Source organism: Beta vulgaris, chromosome 4 (genome assembly GCF_026745355.1).
Source record: "Beta vulgaris subsp. vulgaris cultivar EL10 chromosome 4, EL10.2, whole genome shotgun sequence".
Taxonomy (NCBI): Eukaryota; Viridiplantae; Streptophyta; class Magnoliopsida; order Caryophyllales; family Amaranthaceae; genus Beta; species Beta vulgaris.
In genome coordinates this window covers 45,841,765-45,868,235 of record NC_079205.1, presented here as the reverse complement: position 1 = coordinate 45,868,235, position 26,471 = coordinate 45,841,765, and the positions used below count along the sequence as shown (strand labels likewise).

The 26,471-nt window shown below is 35.1% G+C and overlaps 3 protein-coding genes across 3 annotated transcripts; 1 reads left to right on the top strand and 2 right to left on the bottom strand.

Moving 5' to 3' along the window:
* The first annotated feature begins 2,614 nt into the window (after window positions 1–2,614).
* Window positions 2,615–7,269, top strand: LOC104891144 (hypothetical protein). Its single transcript, XM_010676796.2, has 4 exons — window positions 2,615–2,618; window positions 2,682–2,737; window positions 5,564–5,990; window positions 6,941–7,269. Exons 1-4 carry the CDS (start codon window positions 2,615–2,617, stop codon window positions 7,018–7,020), a joined length of 567 nt encoding a protein of 188 aa, XP_010675098.2. The 3' UTR covers window positions 7,021–7,269.
* A 6,956-nt stretch (window positions 7,270–14,225) lies between these two features.
* On the bottom strand, window positions 14,226–14,852 carry LOC125496715 (uncharacterized). The gene has a single exon (XM_048642252.1). The coding sequence runs from the start codon at window positions 14,850–14,852 to the stop codon at window positions 14,226–14,228; it is 627 nt and encodes a 208-aa protein (XP_048498209.1).
* A 22-nt stretch (window positions 14,853–14,874) lies between these two features.
* Window positions 14,875–15,842, bottom strand: LOC104891174 (uncharacterized). The gene is made up of 3 exons (XM_048642251.1): window positions 15,510–15,842; window positions 15,152–15,376; window positions 14,875–15,033 (listed from the first exon to the last, which is right to left on the bottom strand). Exons 1-3 carry the CDS (start codon window positions 15,840–15,842, stop codon window positions 14,875–14,877), a joined length of 717 nt encoding a protein of 238 aa, XP_048498208.1.
* Window positions 15,843–26,471: the final 10,629 nt, after the last annotated feature.

The following is a 26,471-nucleotide window of genomic DNA, read 5'->3' as shown; positions in this document are numbered from 1 at the left end:
TCTTCACTGCACATCTATTGTCCAAAGATTCACCAAGTAATTCCTGGTAATATTGGACAAATGCCTCCTTAACCCCTTTCTCCTCATTCTGCCAGCTTCCATGTTTGTCCTGAATAGCATACACTCTATTCTTGGCTCTTCTCGCTTTTATTGATTGATGAAAAATCTTAGTGTTATCATCCCCCTTATCAATCCACATCTCTTTTGTTTTCTGCTTTAAGTAGCTTAAGTATCTACCCTGAGCCTGTTTATAATGCTCAGTAGCCTGCTTTTCATCAGCAATCAAAGTAACATCTCTACCAACAACATGCACTTTATCCTGAGCTGCTATCATTCCCTGATAAGCTTGAATTGCCCTGGCTTGGATGTCAGAAAACCCATGTTGATTCCTTAACTTCAGAACATCCTTGAGCCTTTTTAATTTCTGAGTGACCTGAAACATTTTGCACCCTCTCACCACTCCTTCCCAGCTTCTTTTCACTTCCTCCATGAAACCATCTCCTTGCACACACATATTGAAAAACCTAAATGGCTTCTTTCCCCCACACCCTTGATGAACACTAACAATTCCAGGGCAATGGTCATATTCCCCTTCAGGGAAGAAAGTAACCACAGCATTATCAAAGTTCTCCAGCCAAGAAGAATTAGCCATAACCCTATCAATCTTAGAAAATACTCTATTCTCCCCTTCCTGCTTATTATTCCAAGTATAAAACCTACCAGCTTGTTTTATATCCCCCAAACCACACTTCTCTACACACTCCTTGAAATCCTTTACTTCTGATAACCTCACTGGAGATCCAATTCTTTCATCCAGATTCAAAACGACATTAAAATCTCCCAAAATGACCCAGGGATCATTAGTGGAGATCTGAGTAATGGACTTCCACATTTCTTCTCTTTCATGGCTATCATTTGAACCATAGACAAATGTACAACAGAACCAAGGCACATTCCCCACAGGAGCCACTTTCAAGTGTATAATTTGGGATGTCATGAGTTCAATGGAAACCATAAAAGCTTCAGGAAGCCAAGCAATAACAATTCTTCCTCTATCAATGCTGCTATTATTGGATGTGAAACACCAACCAGGGTACAAAGTTTGGTAAAGATTCCCTAGTTTTGGAATCTTTACTTTGGTTTCCAGGAGGCCAAAGAGGGCTATTTGATGTTTAGAGATAAAATTCCTTACCTCCACCTGCTTATTTCCCCTATTTAACCCCCTGGTATTCCAAACTAGAATTCTATCCATGACCCTCAGGGGCCTTTAACCCCTGCACCATATGCCCATCATCTTTTGCAATAGAGGTACCCACTGTATAGAATAATTCTTCTGTTGTAGCCTCAGTTAATGCCTCATATCTGTTGCTCACTATTGTGCTGGCTCCTTGCACTTTCTTACCCCTATCCTTCTGACCCCCAGCACTACTTGTGTCATTCTGAGCAACTACATCAGGCCCTTGTTTCTTAACCCATATCTTCTTGATCACCTTAGGTTTTACACATTGTTCCCTATTATGCCCAAATCCCTTGCAACTACTGCACTTAATGGGTTTCCACGCATAATACACCTTCTGCTCAACAACACATCCCTTCTCATTCCTGAATTGCACCACTTCAGGAAACATTTGATCAACCAATACTTCTACTAAAACTCTAGCAAACATCAAATTTGCTCTTTCTAGAGTAACCTCATCTACTCTAACAAACTTGCCAATTGATCCCACAATCTTGGCTAAGCATTTATCGCCCCAATATTTCACCTCTAGACCAGGCAATTCAATCCAAATAGGTACCCTCTCCACCTTCTTCTCATTCCAGTCAACATCAGATTTCCATGGCTGCACTATTACAGGTTTTCCATCAAAGAACTGACAATCCATGGCTAAAATTCTCTCTTGATCCTCCTGATTCTTCAATCTCACCAAGAAAATGCCATTCCCAATCCTCCCAATCCTATCAATTCGATGTTTGCCCCACATTCTCCTCAAGAATCCTTCCATGACGCTTTGAGGTGGGCTAGCCCCCAGAATATAGCACACAATGGAATTACTCCAAAAAAGAACTTCATCTTGAATATCCTCCATATCAATACATGGAATATCATTATCATTCTCCTTACGCACACCAGCATTATTTTCTATACCATTCACATCATCAATAGGTACATTCATTTTCTCCAAACTAGAATGATTTCCTACATTTACAGCTGAATTATGATCTACATTCTTGATCGCCTCACTATTAATCACATTTAACCACTTCGAAAACATATTCTTAGCCTCCGATTGTTGTTTCAAAGCAATTAGAGAAGATTTTGGGGTTAGAATTTCACCTTCCTCATCACTAGATGGTGTACTCTGAACTTCCAAGATTTTCGCGCCAAGAACTTCATCCATAGATCTTGTCTTCTTTGAATCCTCTGACGTCGGACCATTCTTCTTGACCTTCTCCTTGCTCTGTGCTTTCGAATTTTTCGACCCTCGAGGTCTGCCCAACTGGAAAAATACGGGAGAGAGAACTTCAAAGCTAGAGAGAGAAAGTCTTTCTTTTTTCTGTTCTTGATAATTCATTCACCATAGCATATTGTTCATTCAACTTCATCAAGAATTGAATGAGTCTATGATTTTCTCGAGCAGTCAATAATTTCTTATTGAGATTACAACTGCAGCCATTACAAGCACAAGTAGGAATAGGATTGACAATATCCAGTTCATCCCACAACATTTTCATTTTTGTGAAATACTCAAAAATATTTTCACCCCCTTGTGATATATCATGTAGTTGTTCAAGAGAAAATAACTGTGGTCCAGAAGATTGACCATATCTTTCCTCAAGATTATTCCAAATTTCCTTAGCAGTGGAAAAATAGAGAACACTCCGAGCAACAGTAGGTTCTAAGGCACTTAACAACTAGCTAATAACCAAGTCATTACATCTTTTGCTAGCATGATAAGTAGGATCAGTAATAGCTGGCATTTCAAGTGTTCCATCTATAAAACTTAGTTTATTTTTAGCAGATAATCCTATGAGCATTGCTCGCTTCCAATCAATGTATCCATTAGCATCAAATTTGGTAGGAACTGAACACATTTTAAGGTTGTCACTAGGATGAACATAGAAAGGACTAGAATAATCTTGTCCAGGATCAATATTAGAGTTTGATCTACTGGAAGTGTCTTTTGCTATTTTAGGCATGATGAGAAGATCAGGTTTAGATTTCTTTTAGCAAGATTTTAGTGATTTTCAGAGGAATGAAATCAAGAACAGAAGATTTGAAGAATTTGATTATGAAGCAGAGATTTAGAAGATATTAAGAGAAAATCAGAATTCAAAAGAGAACTTTAGATCAAGAGAATTGTAAGCAATTTTTAGCAAAATTTATAGAATGCAAAATTTTAGAAAGAATCGAATCGATTTTAGAACTTACAGACAATTAGGATTTATCAGTGAGTATTTTGATCTTCAGATGTTTGATTGCAACAATTTCGTAGCTCTGATACCATGATAAAATGTGAAGATTAGAATCAGTTCGAGGTTAAAACATCCTCCATTGATGAGTTTAGAGAGAGAGAGTATTTAGGTGTAAGAAACTTAGAGAGATAGAGAGAATGTTTAGAGAGAAGAAGAGTAGATTGTATTGTATTAGATTGAGGTACAATACAGAAGAGAGAATCACTTATATACTACATACAACTAGTATATAATGAGCTAACAACAATACAAGAATTTGTTATAACTAACTATGATGACATGGCTAGTTAGTTAGGATCGATTTATTTCTTTAATATCTGATCCATTTGAGCATAGCTCAACAGATATTGCTCATACTATTGCGAGCACGAAGTAAGAAATTAAAATTTATTTTGATAGGGATTTGTTTTTTCTTATCACATTATTACATGAATTAGGATTTTTTCCTTCATAATAGAGTATCCTAATTTCTTTTATCTTTATAATAAATACATATCTCTACTATATTATGTACGCAAGTTACTAGAATTTCAGTAAATTTTCGGGTAGTTATATGTCAACAATAGATAAAACTCAATAAATGATCACACGTAAGAATTAATAAGTTCATTTTTAGGATTGACTGTATGCACATTGTTGCTGGGTTGAGATGGTGTAATTAGCAGATAAATGGAGGTTTATGATGGCGATGCTTAATGACCATAGTGATCATGTTAATTTTTAGATTATATGAAAATGGCCTGGGTAACCCAATAAGGAGGATGAGAGTTTAGCCCACTTGCAAGGTAGGAGGTTCCATCCTAAAACCAATTGGTGATAGGAGGAGTAACTCCTAATCTTATAAAGTGGTTTATTCTCTCCTCTTTCTCCAATATGGGACACTCACAAATAAGCATTCTATGGGTTTCAACATATCACTTATCAGAAATGGGAAGGGAGATTCCTAAATATGAGAAGAAATCTCTGAACTTTAAGACCACCTACGAGATTAGAGAGGAGCAATAAGAAAGTTAAAAGATAGGTATATATAACATTATAAAGATAGAGAAGAAATTATGTAAATGAATTACATTTCATGCAGTAAGTAATCAAACATATCTTTAACCCTTTAGCTAACATTTTAAAATTACCTAGGTTAGCATTAGAATAATAATTAAATTGATAAAATGACATTGGGTTGATTGCTTTCCCACTTGCACGATTACTATTTACTAGAGTTCACTAACAGTGAAGCTTGTTATAAAAAGATTATACTGAAAACTACTTGGGTTTTTTTCCATCAATAATCTATAATCTATATATTTTTTTTTCATAATGCATGCAATTAGTTTAGATTTTATAGAGCTTATACCAAAGAAATTTTGATTTATGTCCTGGATACATTACCTATCCATACAAAAAAAAGGAAAAATTATTACACCACACGAAATTAGAAAAAGAATAGGACATGTAAGTTGGATCATTGAAGATTCTAATTAGTAAGCTAACCTCCTCCATTGGTGGAAATTTATACACTTGCATAGATTTTTGCCTAAAAATATGTAAATACCAATTTTCATCTATTAATAATTATAGATCCCAAAGGAGGAGCTTAATTATCGCCCTTTAACAAACATTTTCCCAATTATTTCCATTAATTCCCTTTCTCTATCTCTCCATTACCTCCCAAAGTTAGTTAGGCTGGTGCCAACATATCTTTTCCTTCTCACAAAATTAAAAAGACTATAACAGAAAATCTAAAAATATTTAAAACAATCTTTGTAGTAGTAATACTAATTTCTCCAGGTACTTAATAATCTAAAGAATTAGATTCAATACATCTATAATCTATATTATCTTCTCCTTGTTTTCTTCTTCTTTTTGAGGCCGCGGCAGCTACCTAGCTGCCACGGCCCTAATCTACAACATTCTCATATCGTCCTAACAAAGTATTAATATTTCCATGCATTCTTGGGACAATATGAGCATGTTTTTGATGGACTCAAAGGTAAATGCTCCACCACCACCTCCACCACCACCTCCCACCAACCGTTCTCGATGTTCGTGCATCGCAAACACCCCATCAAGCAGCGGAGCCTCATCGCTAGAGTCGTCAGAGTCTGAGGAGCTCCAACGCCTTGTTCATGCACCGCCATTTTGGCAGAGCAAGAAGAGGTTGTCTAAGCAACTATCAATGTGTGAGACTCATAGAGACGTTGCATGGGAGAAACGTCGTCGTCAAATCTTAAAGCAAGAGAGGAAGAAAAACATGGTTCTTGACGCAGAAGATTTAACAGACGAGGATTTGCATGAGTTAAAAGGGTCTATAGAACTTGGATTTGGTTTCAATGAAGAGGCAGGCCAAAAGCTTTGTAATACATTGCCGGCTTTGGACCTTTACTTCGCCGTCAATCGACAGTTGTCGCCGAGTCCGGTGTCGACGCCCCTTAGCCAAGGATCAATTAGCTCCATGGGGCCTAGATCCGCTTCATTTGGTAGTCCTAAGAGTGAAGATTCATGGAAAATTTGTGGCCCAGGTTTCTCTCTTTTCTTATTCTCATTATGTTCTTACTGATAGAGTATAAATCTATTCTTGGGGCCTCAACCATTAGCTTAAGCTTGGGTTGAGTTGGTCCTTTGACATGGTATCAAGAGCCAGCGTGACAAAAAGGTCACGGGTTCGAATCTCATCCACCCCTTCTTTCTTAGTGGAATATTTAGCGCCAGGTATGAGGGAGGCCTGTGCTGCATCCACACTCTTGCGTGCGGGGGCGTGATAGAGTATAAATCTATTCTTGGGGCCTCAACCATTAGTTTAAGCTTTTGGTTGAGTTGGTCCTTTGACACTTACTTTGAATCTATTATGCTACTATTGGGAATGTTCCCATGTCAATCTTGAAAGTTAAGTTAGGTCTAGCGTGTAGTCTGTACTTAGATTTGAACATACTATATACTTCATATGTTATATGAATCGTATTATTTTCATTTTATACTACCTTCAATTTGTCACATGTTTTCCATTTTATTATACTTTTTTTATTAAATAGATGATCTTGTTGAGCCTATAATTGAGTCACCGAATATATTATTTTCAATCTATCACTTTAATGAGTTTGACACATTCTTATCATGATAGGATTCATAGTCCTATAAATTTATTTCCAACAAAGATTAAAAAGATTACATAGAATTTAGCATAGAAAGGTTTTCCTTAGACATGCAAGTGATTCATGTGGTCTATATTATGATGAAAGAAAGATACCTTTATAAATCCATGATCAACCATTTTCTCTAGTTAATATACTAACTCTGAGAGGGAAACTTTTATGTATTTTTTCTGTATACTTTACTCAAATGTTGGTTTGGAAAGGCAGGTTTAGCGATTGCAACACATTACAAAGTCTCATATCTCTTGATAAAAGGAGGAAGTATCATTTTGTCAAGCAACCTATCTGATAATACTATAAAATTTGAATGAATTTTGTAGGAGACAGTCCTCAACAAGTGAAGATCAAGTTGCGGCATTGGGCGCAAGCTGTTGCTTGTTCAGTGATGCAATCCTTTTGATTTCGTTGATAAATCTGTGCAAACTAGAGGACAAAGAATAAAACAGCAAGAAAAATGAAAATAGAGGAGGAGAGAGGGAAAGAGAGAGAGAGAGAGAGAGAGGAGAAAGAATGATGAAGCAGAAATGGATAACAAGAAATGTAACGTTTAAGCTAAGCTACATGGTCTTATGATCATGCATGCATATGCTCATGCGCCATTTCAAGATATAGCAAGTACCGGGATTATATATATAGTTCTACTATGTATTGGTCACTATGAGGCTAAGTGATGTACTGTATGCCTTATTTGTTTGGTGACCAAAGGATTTGAAATTTTATTTGTTTTGTTTTGGGTCTATCCTTATATATCATGTGAGGAGTGGATGTATTTCAGTCCAAAATTATTTTACAATTATAAAGTTTCTTGTCATGTAAAAGAGTTCTTGGGGCATCAATTGTCATGCATGTTTATCATATGTTCCTAGGAAAATTTGGGTAGTAAGTTTAGGCTACTTTAATTTCCAGTGTTATGTAAAAGTCATGCAACTATCAACTATGTAATCACTAATGGATTGATAAATACATTTTCCCGCATTTATTTTTTCAGCATTGTGATCTTCACCAATATTTATAAGACTGCTGAATATTTTCATTGTACTAAAGCAAAAATTATAGAATTGAGCTAGAAAAGAGTTACTTAAGAAGGATTCTCTTACATATACTACCTCCGTTTCCTAAAGATCTTCCTTGTTACTGTTACTACAAATACCAATGAGAATTAATTTTGTGTGGGGTGGATAAAGTATGAGAGAGAAAGGAGTTAAGATAAATAAACAAATAAAAAGAGGCAGGTTAAAGTAGGAGAGAGAAAGGAAGCAAAATTGAATTAATAATATAATGGTGGACCATATGATAGGGACATGAGAAGGTAAAAAGAGGAAAAAAAAATTCCAAATAAGGAATAAAGTAAAAGAGGGAAGATCTTTTGGAAACGCATTTAAACGGAAAGAGGGAAGATCTTTAGAAAATGGAGGGAGTATAAAATATTCCCCTCCGTTTTAAAATATAGTTTTTATTTTTATTTTTGCACGGAAATCAAGGTAAGTAAAATCTAAAAGGGGTAGTAAAGATTTTTTATTTATTTAAATAAATGTTGTATGGGAAAAATGATTTTAGAAGAGATAATGGAAAATAATTGGTGAAAGAGCATTAATTGTAACACTTGGGTTGAATAAACAAAGCAAAAAAATAAAATTCAAGAAGCAAATAAATATTGGGGACACAGTTTTTCTAGACAAATTACAGAAAAATGTGAAACTAAATATAGAAACGAAAATTATATTTTAGGACACCTAAAAAGAAAATGTGAACTTATTTTGGGACGGAGGGAGTAATATATGACAAAACTGCTCCTAAAGAGCACTCCCTCCGTTTTTTTCATTGATGTTCCTGATTTGACTTTGCACATTTGCCAATGTATATCTTTTAACTATAAATATTTGTACGTATTTGTAAAAATTTATATTATCAAATAACTAATTGAGACCCCACATAATTATATTTTTCTTATATATTGAGCAATTTTAGAAGATTTTATATTATGTCAAATAGTGCAAAGATTCCAATTAGGAACATGAATATTCCAATAAAGTCATTTGAGATCTTGTTGGATTCTCTCGTCATATATTTTCAAAATATCAACTTTTTATAATTTTAGATATACTCTCACCTTCCTTAAATAGATCCATTTCTTTGGGCAAAATTATTAAAAAGAAATCATGTGTTGGACCTTAGTTGTTTTAAATCATAATTAAATATAAAAATTGGTATATTTTTTATGAATTGTTTATTAAGGAGAGAGATCGTAGGCCATACGTGAAAGTAGGTTATATTATAAAAATTGAAAGCAAAAAAATATTTTAATTGGTGGACCCATACCAAATAAGAAAATGGGAATATATTTGGGACAAACACAAATGAAAAAATGGACACTCTGTTTAGGGACGGAATGGGAGTACTTAATTAAAGATATAATTTCTCAAATTTGTGTGTTGGCAAACATGTTAAGAGTGAATGGTCGAAGTAAAGAATGGAAGAAGTACCTTGTTTTTGAAGTACCTTATTAATTACTTACTACCCCTGTCTTTATTTACTTGTTACTTTTGCTTTTGCACGGTTTTCAAGGTGTTACTTTGATCGTGAATATCTCTTAAAGTAATAATTATAAAATTGGATATTATAAATCTACACATTAAAACGTACCTAACGAGACTACACATGAATATATTTTTACTTATATAATATTCTATAGGAGGAGGAGACCACCACACCTCTTTATTTTTACCACCCTTCACCTCCTTTCTAGAGCTACCAAGAGAAGAAGGCAAACCATTCAGGAGTAAATCACATCACTAAGCATAAAGCCAATTCCTAGCAAAATTCTTGACAAGGGAGATTGTCTTAAACGGGATCCCACCTTCTTGATGGAAACAAACTCCGTTACGAGTAAACCAGATATGCCACCAGATAAAAAACAGTTTATAAATTTGGTCCTTATTACATACAAATAGAACAAAGAAAAAATAAATGATACTACACATACATAAATTAAGATCAACTTGAGGAATCAGCGGCCATCCATCCAATTGATTTAGAGAAGAAGCAACATCCTTCGAAAAAAGACAATCAAGCAACCAGTGAGAGGCATCCTCAGAATGAAAATTACACAAAACACACTCTTGGGAGGAAGGAAGACTTGTCAATTTTTTAATCTTGCTTTAGTACGAGAGTCGTGTAAATAATTTTTTCATAGAAAAAATTAATTTTGGGGGAAATATGGAGATCCTAAATCCATAAAAAGCCTACTTTAGAAGTTGGTGTGATGTCACAGCCTTGAATAAGCTTAGCCCCAAATTTTATTGAATAATCTCCATCTGGATTAAGCCCTCAAACCAACTTATCCCTTATAATTGAGTTTGAAATAAACATATTAGGAATATCTTGGACAATATTAGGCGTAAACAAGGGATGTAGTTTACCAACATCCAAATTTCTATTAGGCAATAAACACTCACTCACACATAAACTTTCAGACCCACAGAAAATAGGACTTATATCACTAATTAGGAAAGGATAAACCAATTATCATTCCAAAAAGAAATAAGAGAACTAGTAATATAATAAGAAACGTACTAGTAATATCCTGGACAATATTATGCGTAATCAAGGAATGTAGTTTACCAATATCCCAATTTCTATCAGGCAACAGGCACTCACTCACACATCATAAACTTTTAGACCAACAGAAAATAGGAGCTATATCGCTAGTTGGGAAAGGATAAACCAATTATCATTCCAAAAAGAAATAAGAGAACCATCACCAATCTGCCATCTAAGACCCTTTTAAAATAGTCTCTTAGACCTAACAACTTTCTCCACTGCCAGGAAGTATTAGAGGAAGGGGATAAGACCAAAGAGACCCCTCTTTTAAGTATTTACTTTTAATCATATGACCTAAACATTTAACGCTTCTAAAATAATTGTCCACAAAAACTTCATCTGAAGAGCCATATTAGACACCTGAGCCTTTCTAAATCCAAGCCCCCTAAAACACTTCGGCTTCCAGATTCTATTCCACCTTATAAGATTTGCAGCAGCAATATCCTTATTCCATAAAATATTCATGTTAGTTTTATCAAGATCTTGCATAATAGAGGACAGAAGTGAAAAACTTTGCATTTCAAAACTATAGTTAGCTGACAAATTTGACTGGATAAGAACAACTCTCCCAGCTTGAGAAAGAGAATTAGCTTTTCATTTGGTAAGTTGTTTTTGAGACTTACCAGTACATCACCAAAACTCAACTTAGTGATTCTCTCGTCAATAATAGGACAACCAAAATACTTGCCTAAAGAAATGTGTTCTTTTTTGTTTTTTGCTAAATAAGAAGTTTTATTCAATTGACATCCATACAACCTACCCATTCTCAAAGCCAAACAAAGAACTAGGTTGGACTATATTTAGCAAAAGATAATGTAAATCTATTACAATTGCTCGTATACCTACTATTACCCTACTTAAATATTCATAAACCATTATTGATTTATTCTTGAAATATTTTGAGGTAACACTGCATTAATCCTAAGCCTAGCTCAAACTTAATACTGTAAACACTACACCTTACTATGAGAATACATTATGTCCAGAAACTTACGTTCCTACTCTTCTGTATACATATATGATAGACAACTACTGCTACCCCTGCTAATAGCACTTGTTTCTAAAATTTTGATTTAGTACTCCTTCTAATCCATCTGTATAGTTGCTGCAAATTCAAAATGCATGTTTTCATACACAGCCAACTCTTAATCTCTCTCAAACATCAAGTGCTGAATATACAATTAAAGAACTAATGTCTATAATCTTCAACATGAGTTCCACAAATTAAGCACATCGAAGTGTTACTTATAGTATCTGCATCAGTTTTTTCGTGGTGTAGAACTTGGTCTGAATTGCCAACCACTGAATAAATCGGTGCTTGGGCGTGCTCAGCCTGTTCCATACAACCTTAGCCCAGGGAACCCTCACATGATCTCCAATAAGCTTCCCATAATCTTCCTTAATATATAGAATACTTGAATAAAATGCTTTCAAATTTTCTTTTACTTCACATATCTTCACCCGGTACCAGCTGGCACCTGATTTTGGGGGTGTAGCTCCACCAATCTTCCCCTCTAATATACACTGGATATACCCATATAATCCAAAAGTTGTCTTGTTTGGAAGAAATGGCCCAAACATATTTCCCCATGCATGCAAGATATATTCCATATTAACACATCTTAAAATCCTAATCCACATTCATTCTTGCCATGATGGACTTGCTCCCATACTACATATCCCAGTTTATGGCTAAAGTGTTGACCACTCCATGAAAATGATCTACATATCTTAGCACCTCTCTTAGAACTTCTTTAGGTAAAACACATACTTGAGCCCAATATCTACGTAAACTGATTAGTACTAAGTTAATCAGTTGAGCTCTAGCCATATAAGATAAGTTTCTTGTGCTCCACACTCTTATTCTTGCAGTCATTTTCTCTATCAAAACTTCACATTGTGCTCAAGATATCCTCTTATAACATATTGGTACTCCAAGATATTTAAATGGTAGTGTGCTTCTTATAAATTTTAAAGCATCTATGATCCTTTGTACTTCCGTGTGCTTCATGCCACATGTATGCATGGCATATTTCTAAATATTTGCCTTCAACCTTGAGGTGTTTGAGAATAGCTTGAAAGTGCCTAGTAGCAGATAAATGGAAGAATATTCTCCTTTGCAACAAAGAATAAAATCATCAGCAAAACACATATGAGTCAATTTTAGTTTCTTGCATCTAGGATGAAGCTTGAATTAATTTATCTCAATAATTTTGAGCAGCACTCTTGACAAGTATTTCATGTAGATTACAAAGAGTAGGGGAGACATAGAATTACCTTATCTCAACCCTGTCTTTGCTTAAAATCCCTTTCATGGAGCCATTTATGACTAAAGAGAACATTAGAGTGGTTATACACTCCATCACCAAAGATAGGAATCTTTAGGGAAGCCTAGTTGCAACAATATTTCTCTCGAAAATTCCCAATTTCGAAAACAATATTTCTCTCGAAAATCTTTAGGGAAGCCTAGTTGCAAATCATTTATAGGTCATTTGCGTCGAGACCTGTGCCGTCGGACCCAAGTCCGACGCAAATAGGGGTCCCAGGTCTGACGCAAATCGACATTTCTCTACTAGTGACTGTGTCATATGCCTTTTGAAGATCAATCTTTAAAAGGCGACTTGGAGAAATTGTTTTCCTTTCATAATGTTTGACAATGTTCTGTATAACCATGATGTTATGCACTATGTGTCTCCCGTGCACAAAACCTCCTTGAATTTCTATGATTAAATCAAAGAGAATTTGCTTGAGTATATTACACAATAATTTAGTGCACACTTGTATATTTTTTTGCAGCAAGAAATAAGCCTAAATTGTGTCACATTTATTCTTGCGATATTTCACCTTGGAAATCAAGGTAATGATTGTTGTGTTCACTTCCTCCAATAGATTTCCACTCTGTAAAACATCCTTCACAACATCAATGATATCAGTGCCAACAACACCCCATGCATCTCTATAGAAGTAATAACCAAATCCTTCTGGACTTGGTGATTTACTCCTTGGTTTAGAAAATAGTGCACTTCTAGTCTCTTTTGTTGTATAATGTGCATCCAAGATAACTATATGTGTATCTTTCACCAAAGGACTACAATGTATTACTTGAGTGAGCATAAGGGATCTAGAAGTTGTTCTGCTAGTAGCTTGGAATGATACTCCAAAAAAGCTCCAAAGACAATTGTAGAGTTGTCCATCCATCTGCCATCTTCATCATATATACTCTATGTATGATTTTGAATCCTCCTAACTTTAATACTTTGATGAAATAGTGAAGTATATTCATCTTCATTCTTAACCACCCACTCTATTTCCGCCTTTTGTTTCAAGAATTCAAAATAGGCTTTATGTTTTAGAGTATACCCTTTCACTACTGCTAACTCTTCATTGACATATTTCTCATTTGAGGATACATATGCATCAATTTCTAGGCCTCCATCATTGCATGATAGGCATTCAATTCTGCTACATGGATATCATAAAATCCAATGTTGTTCTGTTCCTTCAAGCAAGGCAACTTTAACCAGCTTCAATTTCGTCATTATGGTGCTAACTTCCACATAGTGTAATATCTGAATGGCTTCCCCCAAATTCTATCTTGGATATACAATAATGAGTGCAGGTGAATGGTCAAATTCACCTTCATTTTAGAAACATGCCTCTGCAGATCTAAAGTGATCTTGCCAACTTGCATTAACCATCACTTTATCTAATTTAGAGAAGACCCTCCACCTACCTAATTGTTTATTATTCTATGTATAAAAATTTCTTGAGCATTTATATCCTCCAATTCACAGTCTAACATACATGCTCTAACAGTGGTGGAGCCAGGATTCTCAAAGTGGGGGGGACAAAATTCGACCGTCAAACATTGAGAAAAAAATATGTAAAAAGAACAATACAGCACAAATTGTTTAATATTTAATGTTTTACATTCAAAATTCCAAAATGCTTAGTCTTCTAACCTAAGAAAAATGACAAAAAAAAAAATTAAACTAAAAATAAAGATTACAAATTCATCCTGTGGGTCTTCATATTTTGAAAGTGATCAATGATTTTTTCATCGGGAACTTGTAAGAACACCTCCTTCTCAATAAAAGTTACCAAACAATCATTCATAAATTGATCTCCCATGCTATTTCGCAACTTAATTTTGACACATGTCATTGCGGAAAACACCCTTTCAACACTCGTCGTAGCAACGAGAAGAATCAACATCAACTTGATGAGAAAATATACAAGTGGAAAATTCTCATGCCTCTTTGTTTTAACAAGCATCATGGAAAGAGAATTAAGATCTTGCAAACCACAAAATCTTTCATCACTTAGCATATTATCCATGAATACATCAAGTTGAAGTTCAAGAGTCATCACATCAACACTAGAAAATTCTTCGGGATAAAAAGAGGCTAGTTTGAGAATATTTTCTTTGTCAAAGGAGGAGAAATTACCTTTGGGACTTAGGCAAGCCATGAATGTAAGTAGCTCCATGTTCCTTTCATTAAATCGATTATCAAGTTCTTGAAGATGCAAATCAATCACTTCCAAAAAAATTCCAAGTCGAAAATGATGTAGATTCGTTGCTTGTTCAACAAAACGTCGTGATCTTCCTTGGGGAACATAAAGAGCATCCATGTTAGGTACTTCAACTTTGTGCTTAGTTGAAAATGAAGTAATTTTGTACGTGTAAGAGTGTCTCCCATCCTTGTTCCCTCATTTTTCGCAACACATTTTTTGTGGAATCAACAAGTCCCATGGCATTCACAATATCTTGCTCCTTTCTTTGCAAAGCAACACACAAATCATTTGTGTGTTGCTATAATGAACATCAAATGAGCCATAAAAATAAAATCAAATGACTCCAATGATCCTAAAACAATTTGAGCTTTGAACTTGTCTTCCGACGAACCATGTTTTCCAATATACACAAGTACCTCAACAATAGAAGGAAACAAGTTGATGATATTTAAAAGACACTTGAAATGAGACCCCCAACGCGTATCTCCGGGCCTTTTCAAACCAAGTTCTTGATTCAACCCCATTCCACTATCAATTTCCCCGACCTCTAATGCTTGAGCCACTTGTTGAGCTTGGCTTTGTCGAAGCATGTCCCTTCTTTTACAAGAAACCCCAATCACATTTAACAAGTTTGCAAGTATCTCAAATAACCAACCACAAGTATCATTTTTTTTTAGCAACGGCTACTAGTATAAGTTGGAGTTGATGAGCAAAACAATGTATGTAGTAGGCTCTCGGAGTATCGTTCATGATCGAAGTCTTAAGACCATTTACTTCACCTCTCATGTTTCTAGCACCATCATAACCTTGTCCTCCTATCATAGACGGACTCGATGAATGCTCCACAAGTAAAGACACAATGGCATTTTGAAGAGACAAAGCGGTAGTATTGCTAACATGAACAATACCCGAAAATCTCTCCATAATCTTACTACTATCACAATGAACAAAACGCAAAAGAAGAGCAAGTTGTTCTTTTTGAGACACATCACTTGATTCATCGGCCAATATAGCAAAATAATCATCACCAAGCTCTTCTATTATGCATTTAGTGGTTTCTTTTGCACAACAAGTAATAATGTCTTTTTGAATCGGAGGAGAAGTCATTTGACGATTTTTTGGAGCATTTTCTAATGTACGTTTTTTCACTTCCTCAATCTAACCACCTCAAAAGCTCAAGAAAATTACCCTTATTATAAGACTCGTCACTTTCATCATGCCAACGAAATGCCAACCCTTGGCGCAAAAGAAATCGCAAACAACTCAAAGATGCTTTCAAACGAATATGATATTCCCTTTTGTCACCTCACTTGCATTGTCAAACACATTCACAATTGAAGTCTTTTTTTCCATCTCTTAAATTCACATACTTTTCATAAGCAAGATTATGAGCACTTTTTATTCCACCAACATGTTTCTCAAATATTTCCGATTTATTCCATGCCCTAAACCCTCCATCAACAAATGCATCACCCCCCCCCCCCATTTTAATTTCGACATCATTCTTGAACAAGAAGCACACAAAGCAAAATGCGGCATCTTTATCAATGCTATATTCAAGCCAATCCTATTTCTTGAACCAATTAACACTAAAACGGCGTAAACCGGAAATAGATCTTTAAGGAAAGGCATGAGTTTCTGGCTGAAACGGTTTTTAAAGAATATAAGCTCTCCTCACCGCATTTCTTTGATTTGAGGGATAACTCATTATGTTCATTCTTTTTCCCGGATCATGACAAAGTAATTCAACATCATATACTAATTCTTCCTCCTCCTCCTCCTCCTCCTCCTCCTCCTCCTCCTCTAATGGTACATTACTAGTATTTGAACCACCAACATCCATACCAACATCATGAGTTTGAGAAGAGACAAATGAAGGAGATTCATTTTGAGGTGTTTTACTATGAGCGGGCGAAAGAAGTTTCTTGGGATTTCATTCTTCTAAAGAGAAATTGTCGAAGATCGGGTTGTTTTTCCTTAGCCTTGGACTTGTTAGAATTAGGTGAATGTGAATCACTTGACATTTCCTATTAAATTACATATCAAAGTATTCCTCTTCAAACCAAACTATTCAATATTTCAATTGTAAATCAACTCATATTTATAATTTTCTAATTAGAAATTTCAAATCGCAAACTAACAATTTCCTAAATCATGAGTTCATGACCAATTCTAATTTCCAAACAACAACAATTCAACAAATCAATCAACAACCATAAATCCACAATCACAAATTAATATTTCACAAATATCATAATTCAGTATTTCACAACCAAACAATGTAAATTGTAAATATAAAATATTTCCTTTTAAAAAAAACTTAAACTAAAACTTACGGTTAGATAAGAAAACTTACAAACTGACTGAAAAATGTAATGGGCATCTCGGGAGTCAGGCGACCGGCGAGTCGGGCAGTCGGCGACGGTGTATGGACCGTGGACGCGTGGGCAGTGGGGGTGGCGGTGCGCCGGCTTCGCTTCGCTTCAGCCGTCGCAACACTTCGCTTCAGCCGTCGCAACTCTTTGCTTCGCTTCCTGTTCGAGTGTTCGTGAATCATGACTTCGTTCCTCACCGGTCGTCGTCGGCGGCTCCGACGACTGTAAATCTCCGGTCAACCGTCGACGTCTTCCTCAATCTCTCTTCCTCAGTCTCTTTCTTCACTCTTTCAAAACATTTCACGCGTCCCTGACTCCCAGCGTGTTTTTTTTCAATTTTTTTCCTCTTTTTTTAAGTAATTATTTTTTAAAAGTGGGGGGGACATATGCCCCCATGTCCCCCCAGCTGGCTCCGCCACTGTGCTCTAATATCTTCCATTTCAATCTCACTCACCTGCGACCCTATTCTTTCATCATTGTTTATTACACAATATGGTCCTCACATATCACCCAAGGTTCCTGTTCATTTTCCTCAAAGCATTCAAGAACTCCTCCCTCCCATGTCTATCATCATAAGCATATATAAATGTGCAATAGAATCCATAAACTTTACTTACATGTTGCACAAAGCAATGACCAAATAGGCTAGATGCACTTTCAATGTTCACATTTAAGCTCTGTTCCTTCCTCTAATGCATGCTTTCTTTTCAACCCCTAATATTCCAAAATTTCAAAGACATCAATTAACATCACAAAAAGGACCATACCAAAATCTAATTAAGCTTTTGTCTTCTTCAGAGGCGAGGAGACATAATTCTCCTTACTGTTTCCCTTTCCTTGTCTTGGTAAACCTAGAGAGGGAGGTGGCTTCTAGTTGGCATTATCCCTCAACACCAAAATGTTCAATATGCCTTACAATAGAACTCTTTGAATTAATAGAGTGGAATAAACTCTTAGGTTGAGAAAAATATTGAACAAGAGATTCATCATCAGCACTAAGTAGCAAGGTAAAAAATTTCACACTAGAATCATAGAAACATAAATCTGCTAAGTTCTGATCATCACATTCAGCTCATTCAGCTAGAGACCCCACCAGCTATAATCATAGAGCTCATTAATTAGGATGAACCACTTGCTAAGGAACATGAGATGGTATCATATCATCAGCTTTAGGTGGAGCATGAATGGAACCACCACCAACTCCCTCATAAAAAGGAATTGTAATAAGACCAACCTTGTAATAGCCCGACTTCTTCAACTAGGATAAAATTGATAATCCGAGATTATTTGGCTAAAAGTTATTATCTAAGCTGTAAATTGTTATGTTTTGAAAAGAATTAATGAACTAAGATGATTCCTATGTGAATTTTGTTATAAATGTGGATATTATGTGTTATTAGCTAATTAATAACATGAGTTATATGATAATTTGAGTAATTTATGAGTTACTTTAGGAGTATCGAAGATCTTTATGGAATTATGGGATTTTTAAATATTATTGATAATGTTCTTCTTAAGTTAATGTGAAAAATTGAGATTAAAGACTAACTAAGTAAAGATACTTCCATTAAGGTATAAAATATAGTTTGGGAGATTTAGTTAATAATAATTAAGAATTAGGGAGTGGTTGAGGAGACAATCGAAAGTTAAGAGCCTTGAAAATTCTAGAGTGTTCTAAGCAAGAAAATAACGATTTCACCCCTACTACTGAGCCCAAAATCATAATTTTGCCATTATTAATTCTCCACATATATGTGTTCAAGGTCCCTAATTCATTTCATCATATTTCATTTCACACAACACAATAAAATTGCACCACATCATTCTATCTCTTTCTCACTAGTTTTAGCGAGTTGGCAGCTTGTTTAGTTTGGAACTTGCATGCACTTATTTTTCTAGGATCCTCAAGTTGTTCTCTATACTGGGAATCATTAGTTTTGTTGACCCTTGAGTTTTGAAGATGACCTAACCACAAAAGACATAGTATATTTTATTTATGTTGTTGCAAGGTAATTCATGCTCGAGCTAAGAGAATACTTGATTGAAGATTAAAGCGGAGAATTAATCAAGATCGAAGTAAAGATGTTCGAGAAATGAAGAATCAAGCATGGAATGAAGATTAGAATACATTAGGGTATTTATTAATCTTCTTGTTAAGGTTGAGTAAAGCTTTATTAAGTTCGTGGTGAATTCTCAAAGGAACTTGGTTCTGTTCCCATGAAAGGAACAGACCTGGCACTATAGGAACAAGGCTTAGGAACAAGACTTAATAATTAGGGAACAAGACTTTAAAACTAATTTAGGAACTTCTAAGTGACTAATATTGTGCGCCTAAGTAATTGTGTGCCCAATATAGTTGTTAGAGTTTTTAGGGATATTTGACTAAGATCCATATTTTAGGAAGTTAGTTTAGGAAAAGATTTTAAAAGATTTTCTGATTTTAAAATAACTGATTTTCAAATTTATCTTTTTAAAATATATATTTTATCTTTTATATTTTATTTAAAAGATTTAGTTTTCGAAAATATTTATTTCCGGTTTTTAAAATGTTTCGGATTTTTGAAATAAAAAACTGTTTCCGGTTTTTATAAAAGATTTTGAAAAAGATATTTTTCCTAAAAACTAGCTAAAGGATTTTATTTATTTATTTCCTAAATTCTAGATTACACGCCTAAGGTTTACTGCTACAAGTTTATGTAGTTAGTGGATTTAGTGGCTTAAGTTAATTATCCTCCAAGTATTTAATTAAATTAAATAAGATTAATTATTCTCCAAGTTTGCAAAACCACGTATTGTTACTGCTTCTATGAAGTGAAGTATGGATTAGTGGATGATTACATGACATGAATAATAATTTAATTTAATTAATTAATTAAACATCATGGAGAACATGTGATAATGGTCTAAGTTAGTGGAAATCATGTCTTGTCTTAAATGTCTATAAATAGGCGCCTAATTCATTTGAGAAAATTGTGTCTGACTTAGTTAATTTGTCTTAAGTTATCTAAAGTGTCAGTGCCTTTCCTTAAGAGAATTCATACTTACATTAATCGAGTTTTATTACTCTTCCATTGTTTTACAAAGTGTATTTTTGAGAAAAGGGTTTGAGTGAACTCTTGTAAGTGTGAGAAAGCTTTGAGTGAAGCAAGAAGAGAAAGAGAAAGAGAAAGAGAAAGAGAAGAACTTCGAGTGAAGTTTGAGAGAAAACGTCAGTTGTTGGGAACTGTCGTTGGGAACTTGAGTTGAGTGACTTAAGTTGAGAATCGAGAGAAAAGTAATAGGTTGTAATCAGAGTTGTTTTGGCCTATTATAGTGGAAAGTTGTTTAAAATCCCTTGTGGTCGAGGTTGTTTCTTCCTACTAGGCCTAGGAAGTTTTTCCTCGTAAAATCTCTCGTGTTCCCATTGTTTGTTCCCAAGTTTACTTTTAATTCCGCAAAAAGTAGTGCTTATTCTCTCACTATAATTCACCCCCCTCTTATAGTGCTCATATTATACAACAATTGGTATCAGAGCGGGAACTCTAATATTCAGGAAACCCTGTTGAGTTCAAGATCTTGAAAAATATGAATACTAGAGAGAAACTGGAAGAAGGGTACTCTACGCAGAGGCCACCAATGTTCAATGGTAAGTTTTACACTTACTGGAAGAACAGAATGGAGATCTTTATCAAAGCCGACAATTACCAGGTATGGAGAGTCATAGAGGTAGGTGATTTTGAAGTCACTACCACTAATGACAAAATGAGGTAATTCCTAAATCTATATCTGATTTTGATAAAGCTGATTTCGAAAAGATGGAAATTAATGCTCTTGCTATAAAATTGCTTCATTGTGGTCTTGGGCCTCATGAACACAATCGTGTCATGGGATGTAAAACCGCAAAACAAATTTGGGATCTTCTTGAAGTCACTCATGAAGGTACGAGTGAAGTTAAGAGATCAAAAATAGATCTTTTGATGAACCAATATGAACTTTTTCAAATGAAATCAAAAGAGTCTATCCAAGACATGTTTACACGCTTTACTAATATAATTAATGAGCTAACATCTCTTGGTAAAGTGATTACATCTGAGGAACAGGTACGAAAGGTCCTAAGGAGCCTTCCTAGGGATCGTTGGATGGCTAAGGTAACTGCCTTACAGGAAACTAAGGACTTTACTAAGTTCAATTTGGAACAACTTGCTGGTTCCCTCATGACTCATGAGTTGCAATTGGACAATGAGAATGGAGACATGTCCAAGCAAAAGTCGATTGCCTTAAAAGCTGATGAAAGTGAAGGCTCAGAAACAGATGAAGAAGAATCTGCTCTCATGGTCCGAAAATTCAAAAGAATGTTTAGGAACATGAAGAAAGGTGATTACAAAGGTAAGAATAAGAAATATTCTAACAAACTTGTTTGTCATAAGTGTGGCAGTTCTGAGCACTTCATCAAGGATTGTCCCCAATGGGAACAAGAAAAAGGCAAAGGAAGGGAACAGAGCAGAGATAGGAACAAAGAATACAAAAACTCCTATACTCGATCTGACATGAAGAAAGCTATGGTTGCTGCATGGGGAGACTCTGACTCTGAGGAAGAAGATGATCCTCAACCAAATGAGGAGACTGCAAACTTCTGTCTTATGGCTCTTGACAATTCCGAATCTGATGAAGAGATTGAATCTCTTGAGGCAAGTCTAGACACCATCAAAACTCGTCTTAATTCTTTAAGTAAAGAAAAATTATTTGAGTTTATTGTTGACGCTGTAAATGATTGCAAAGATGAAACCATTAAACTAAAACAATGTCAACATGCTTTAAGTGTAGCAAAGGAACATACCTCTTGGCTTAAAAGTGTTCGTATGATATTGAGAAAAGATTTTTCGAATTGTTTGACAAAAATTAAATTAAAAGAGGATTTCGAAAATCTTAAAAATGAGAACTACTTGTTAAGTCTTGAGTTATCACAACTAAAAGAGTTTGTTCCTGAAGTAAGTTCATTTGACATTAAGTCAGTTCCCTTGCAAAGTTTCAAATCTGAAATAAACGAATTGAAAAATCATGTTTCATTTTTGGAAATTGAAAATAAGGAACTTGTAGGGGAACTGCACCAAATGAGAAATGAAAAGAAAATGCTACCTATTCCAAACTGGATTAAGAACCCTCAAACAAAACGAACTGAAGGTCTTGGTTTTAATCACAAAAAGAAATTTGAAAAACCTAAAAAGAGAGTTGATTTACCAAGTGATAAAGTTTGTATGTTTTGTGGGAACACTGGTCATTTTAGGAACTCTTGTCCTAAAAGACTTGGTCGCATCAATGAGAACTTGGAAACAAGTAAAGTAATTTGGAAAAAGAAATCTATTGTTCCTGAAGGAAAGGAACCCAAGAAAGATTGGGTTCCTAACTCTAACAATTAGTTTTCTTGCAGGTTGGAGTGAGGGGGAACAACACATGGTACCTAGACAGTGGTTGTTCTAAGCATATGACTGGAGATAAATCAAGATTTCTCTCACTCTCAGCCTACAATGGTGGAAGTGTGACTTTTGGTGACAACAAGAAAGGTAACATAGTTGCCATGGGCAAAGTTGGTAAGTCATCGTCACATTCCATAGAAAATGTGTTTCTAGTTGATGGATTAAAGCATAACTTGTTAAGTATTTCCCAATTCTGTGATAGAGGGAACTGTGTGAAGTTTAATAGTGAAAAATGTTTGATAGTCAACAATAGCACAAAGGATATCATTTTGGAAGGAACAAGGAAAGGGAACACATATGTTGTGGATCTCAACCTTGTTCCCAAAAACAAATTCACATGCCTTAGTGTTATTGATGATGATTCATTCTTATGGCACAAGCGTCTAGGTCATGCTAGCTTTTCCTTGCTTGACAAACTGCGTTCTAAAGAACTAGTTTTAGGTTTACCCTCTACTAAGTTTCATTTAGATCATGTAGTGATGCATGCGCAAAAGGCAAGCATGTTAGGTCCTCTTTCAAGTCCAAGAATGTGGTAGTACCACAAGACCTTTAGAGTTAATACATATGGATTTATGTGGACCTATGAGGATACAAAGTAGGAGTGGAAAGAAATATGTGTTAGTAATTGTAGATGACTTCTCTAGATTTACTTGGGTTATTTTTCTTTCTAGCAAGGACGAGACTTATGATGAGTTCCTTGTCTTTGCAAAGAAAGTACAAAATTTGAGTGGTCATAAGTTACTTCACCTTAGATCCGACCATGGTAAAGAGTTTGAAAATTTAAGTTCGATGACTTTAGCAGAGACAATGGATTAGATCACAATTTCTCAGCCCCTAGAACACCTCAACAAAATGGTGTTGTTGAAAGGAAGAATAGAACACTAGAAGAGATGGCTAGGACTATGTTGATAGCTAGTGGACTTCCTAAAAACTTTTGGGCAGAAGCTGTGAATACTGCTTGTCACATTATAAATCGAGCCATGGTAAGACCTTTATTAAATAAAACGCCCTATGAGCTGTATTTTGGTAAAAAGCCCAATATTACATATTTCAGAACATTTGGATGTAAATGTTTTGTTCATAATAATGGGAAACAAAATATTGGAAAATTTGATGCTAGAAGTGAAGAAGCTGTATTCTTAGGATATTCTTCTAGTAGCAAGGCTTATAGAGTGTATAATAAAAGGTCTATGTGTGTAGAAGAAAGTGTGCATGTTATTTTTGATGAAACAGATAAATTTGATGCAAGCACACAGGTTGAAGATGACTTCGAAATAGGATTGACAAAAGACCTAAGTCTTATTGATGAGACTTTGGAAGACGAAGTCATGGGAACAAAGCCAAGGGAACAACATCCTGTTCCTGTTCCCAATGAGGAAGAAGAGAACTAAGTGATGATGCACTAGTGAATGAATCCACTATTGTTGAACCTGGTTCCCAAGTACAGGAAATGAAGATGATCAAGGAAACCAAGTTTCCATCCAGGATTTCCAACCAAAGCCTTGGAAAACTCATCGTTCCCATCCTGTGGAACTAATAATCAGTGACATAAATAAGGGAACTCAAACGAGATCTCAATTGAAAAACTTTTGTGCTTTTCATGCTTTTCTTTCTATGTTGGAACCTAGGAATCATGAAGAAGCTCTCACTGATGCTGATTGGATCGTAGCAATGCAGGATGAACTTCATCAATTTGAAAGAAACAAAGTTTGGCACCTTGAACCTAAGCCTAAACATAACAAGGTTATTGGTTTAAAGTGGGTGTTTCGAAACAAATTAGATGAGTTCGGAACTATCATAAGAAACAAGGCCAGGTTAGTTGTGAAAGGATACAATCAACAGGAAGGCATTGATTATGAAGAAACTTTTGCTCCAGTTGCAAGATTGGAAGCAATTAGAATCTTCATAGCTTTTGCTGCCTTCATGGGTTTCAAATTGTATCAAATGGATGTAAAATGTGCTTTTCTAAATGGTTATCTTAATGAGGAGGTATTTGTAGAACAACCTCCAGGTTTTGAAAATAAAGAATTTCCTAATCATGTCTTTAAGCTTGACAAAGCTCTTTATGGGTTAAAGCAAGCTCCAAGAGCATGGTATGAAAGACTTTCTAAGTTCCTTCTTGAAAATGAGTTTAAAAGAGGAAAATTGGATCGAACCTTGTTTTTAAAATCAAAAGGAAAACATTTATTAGTTGTTCAAATATATGTTGATGATATTATATTTGGTGCACTAATGAATCTTTGTGCAAGGACTTTGCTAATCTCATGAGTAAAGAATTTGAAATGAGTATGATGGGTGAGCTCAACTTCTTCTTGGGGTTGCAAATCAAGCAAACAGAAGAAGGAATCTACATCCATCAACAAAAGTACATAAAGGAACTATTGAAAAAGTATGGTTTGGAAGCATCCAAAGTAATCATACACCTATGGGAATCTCAACCAGATTGGATGAAGATTCTATAGGAAAAGTGTGGATCAAACCAAATATCGAGGTATGATTGGCTCATTACTATATCTAACTGCAAGTCGTCCTGATATTGCTTTCAGTGTAGGTTATGTGCAAGGTTTCAAGCCAATCCAAAGGAATCTCATCTCACAGCTGTGAAGAGAATCCTAAGATACCTCAAGGGAACAGATGATTTAAGCCTATTCTATTCGAGGAGTGATACCTTTGAATTGAAAGGATTTGCGGATGCTGACTATGCAGGAGATCTGGTCAATAGAAGAGTACATCAGGTATGGTTCAGTTCCTTAGTCATAGTTTAGTTTCTTGGAGCACCAAGAAGCAAAACACAGTTGCTTTATCTACAGCAGAGGCTGAATATGTTGCAGCAGCAGCATGTTGTTCCCAAATGCTATGGATAAAACAACAACTACGTGACTATGGAATCTACTTTGAATGTGTTCCCATCTATTGTGATAATACTAGTGCTATTAGTATTTCTAAAGATCCCGTACATCATTCAAGAGTCAAACACATCCATATTAGGCATCACTTTCTGAAAGATAATGTTGAAAGGGTCTTATTAAAATGGAATTCTGTGAGACTGAACGTCAAATTGCAGAATACTTGACAAAACCCTTAAATAGAGATAGGTTTGAGAAATTGAGACTTGAACTTGGCTTAATCAAATTGAAATGATTGCTACATTATTCCCCTTTGTGTTAATTCTTTGGCATTATGTCTTGATGTGCATTTTTGATGTTTTTATTTGCTTAAATACATCACAATTCTTATATGATTATTTCATATGTATAAGTAAAAATGTCTGAAAACTGCTCACCAATGTCCAATAATATTCCCCTTATTGTTCATAGGACAATTCTATGCCTTAAGTGATACAAAGGATTAAAAGAATTAATGGAGTTCCAAAGTAGCAAAATTTCATTGTTTCCATTCACTGTTCCCAAACGCTGTTCCAATTCCCAGCGTATTGATTAGATTTTTTTTCTTTTCAAAATTCGAAAAACCAAAAATATTTGTTCAGATTTTATTTCCTAAAAATCTGATTTTTCCTTATATCTCTCAAGTTAGTTGAAGATATTTTTTTTAGAAGATATTTTTTTTCTTAAAAACGTGTACATACACGATTTTATATTATTCTTTCCTTAAACCAAAACAAATTTTTTTCCTTCCTTCTCATAAAACCGAAAATTCTCCACAAAACATGACTACCAAAAACATTCTCACTCTCTCTCCTCCCACAAAGCCGAAAAACCCTCTCCTTCATCCTCTAAAATTGAATCACCAACACCCATGGATATTTCTCCCAATTCTTCATCAAGAATTCTAAGGAAAAGGAAGAAACAAGAAGAATCGGTTGAAATGGAGGTTGAAGAAGCTCATGCAACTAGTGAGGGGGAATCAGATGTTCCCGAGAGAGGAACAACTCGGTTGTTCGAAAAAAT

What these genes read in the sequence shown, in the direction of transcription:
- LOC104891174 (XM_048642251.1), bottom strand. Translation starts at nt 15,842, where the DNA reads ATGACTTCTCCTCCGATTCAAAAAGACATTATTACTTGTTGTGCAAAA. An exon ending in CTAGAAACATGAGAGGTGAA is followed by an intron (nt 15,377 to 15,509) that starts GTAAATGGTCTT and finishes TGGTTATTTGAG; the next exon opens with ATACTTGCAAACTTGTTAAA. An exon ending in TGTTTCCTTCTATTGTTGAG is followed by an intron (nt 15,034 to 15,151) that starts GTACTTGTGTAT and finishes TGTTCATTATAG; the next exon opens with CAACACACAAATGATTTGTG.
- LOC104891144 (XM_010676796.2), top strand. An exon ending in CCCACAACATTTTCATTTTT is followed by an intron (nt 2,738 to 5,563) that starts GTGAAATACTCA and finishes TCATCGCTAGAG; the next exon opens with TCGTCAGAGTCTGAGGAGCT. An exon ending in ATGGAAAATTTGTGGCCCAG is followed by an intron (nt 5,991 to 6,940) that starts GTTTCTCTCTTT and finishes TGAATTTTGTAG; the next exon opens with GAGACAGTCCTCAACAAGTG.
- LOC125496715 (XM_048642252.1), bottom strand. Translation starts at nt 14,852, where the DNA reads ATGGATGCTCTTTATGTTCCCCAAGGAAGATCACGACGTTTTGTTGAA.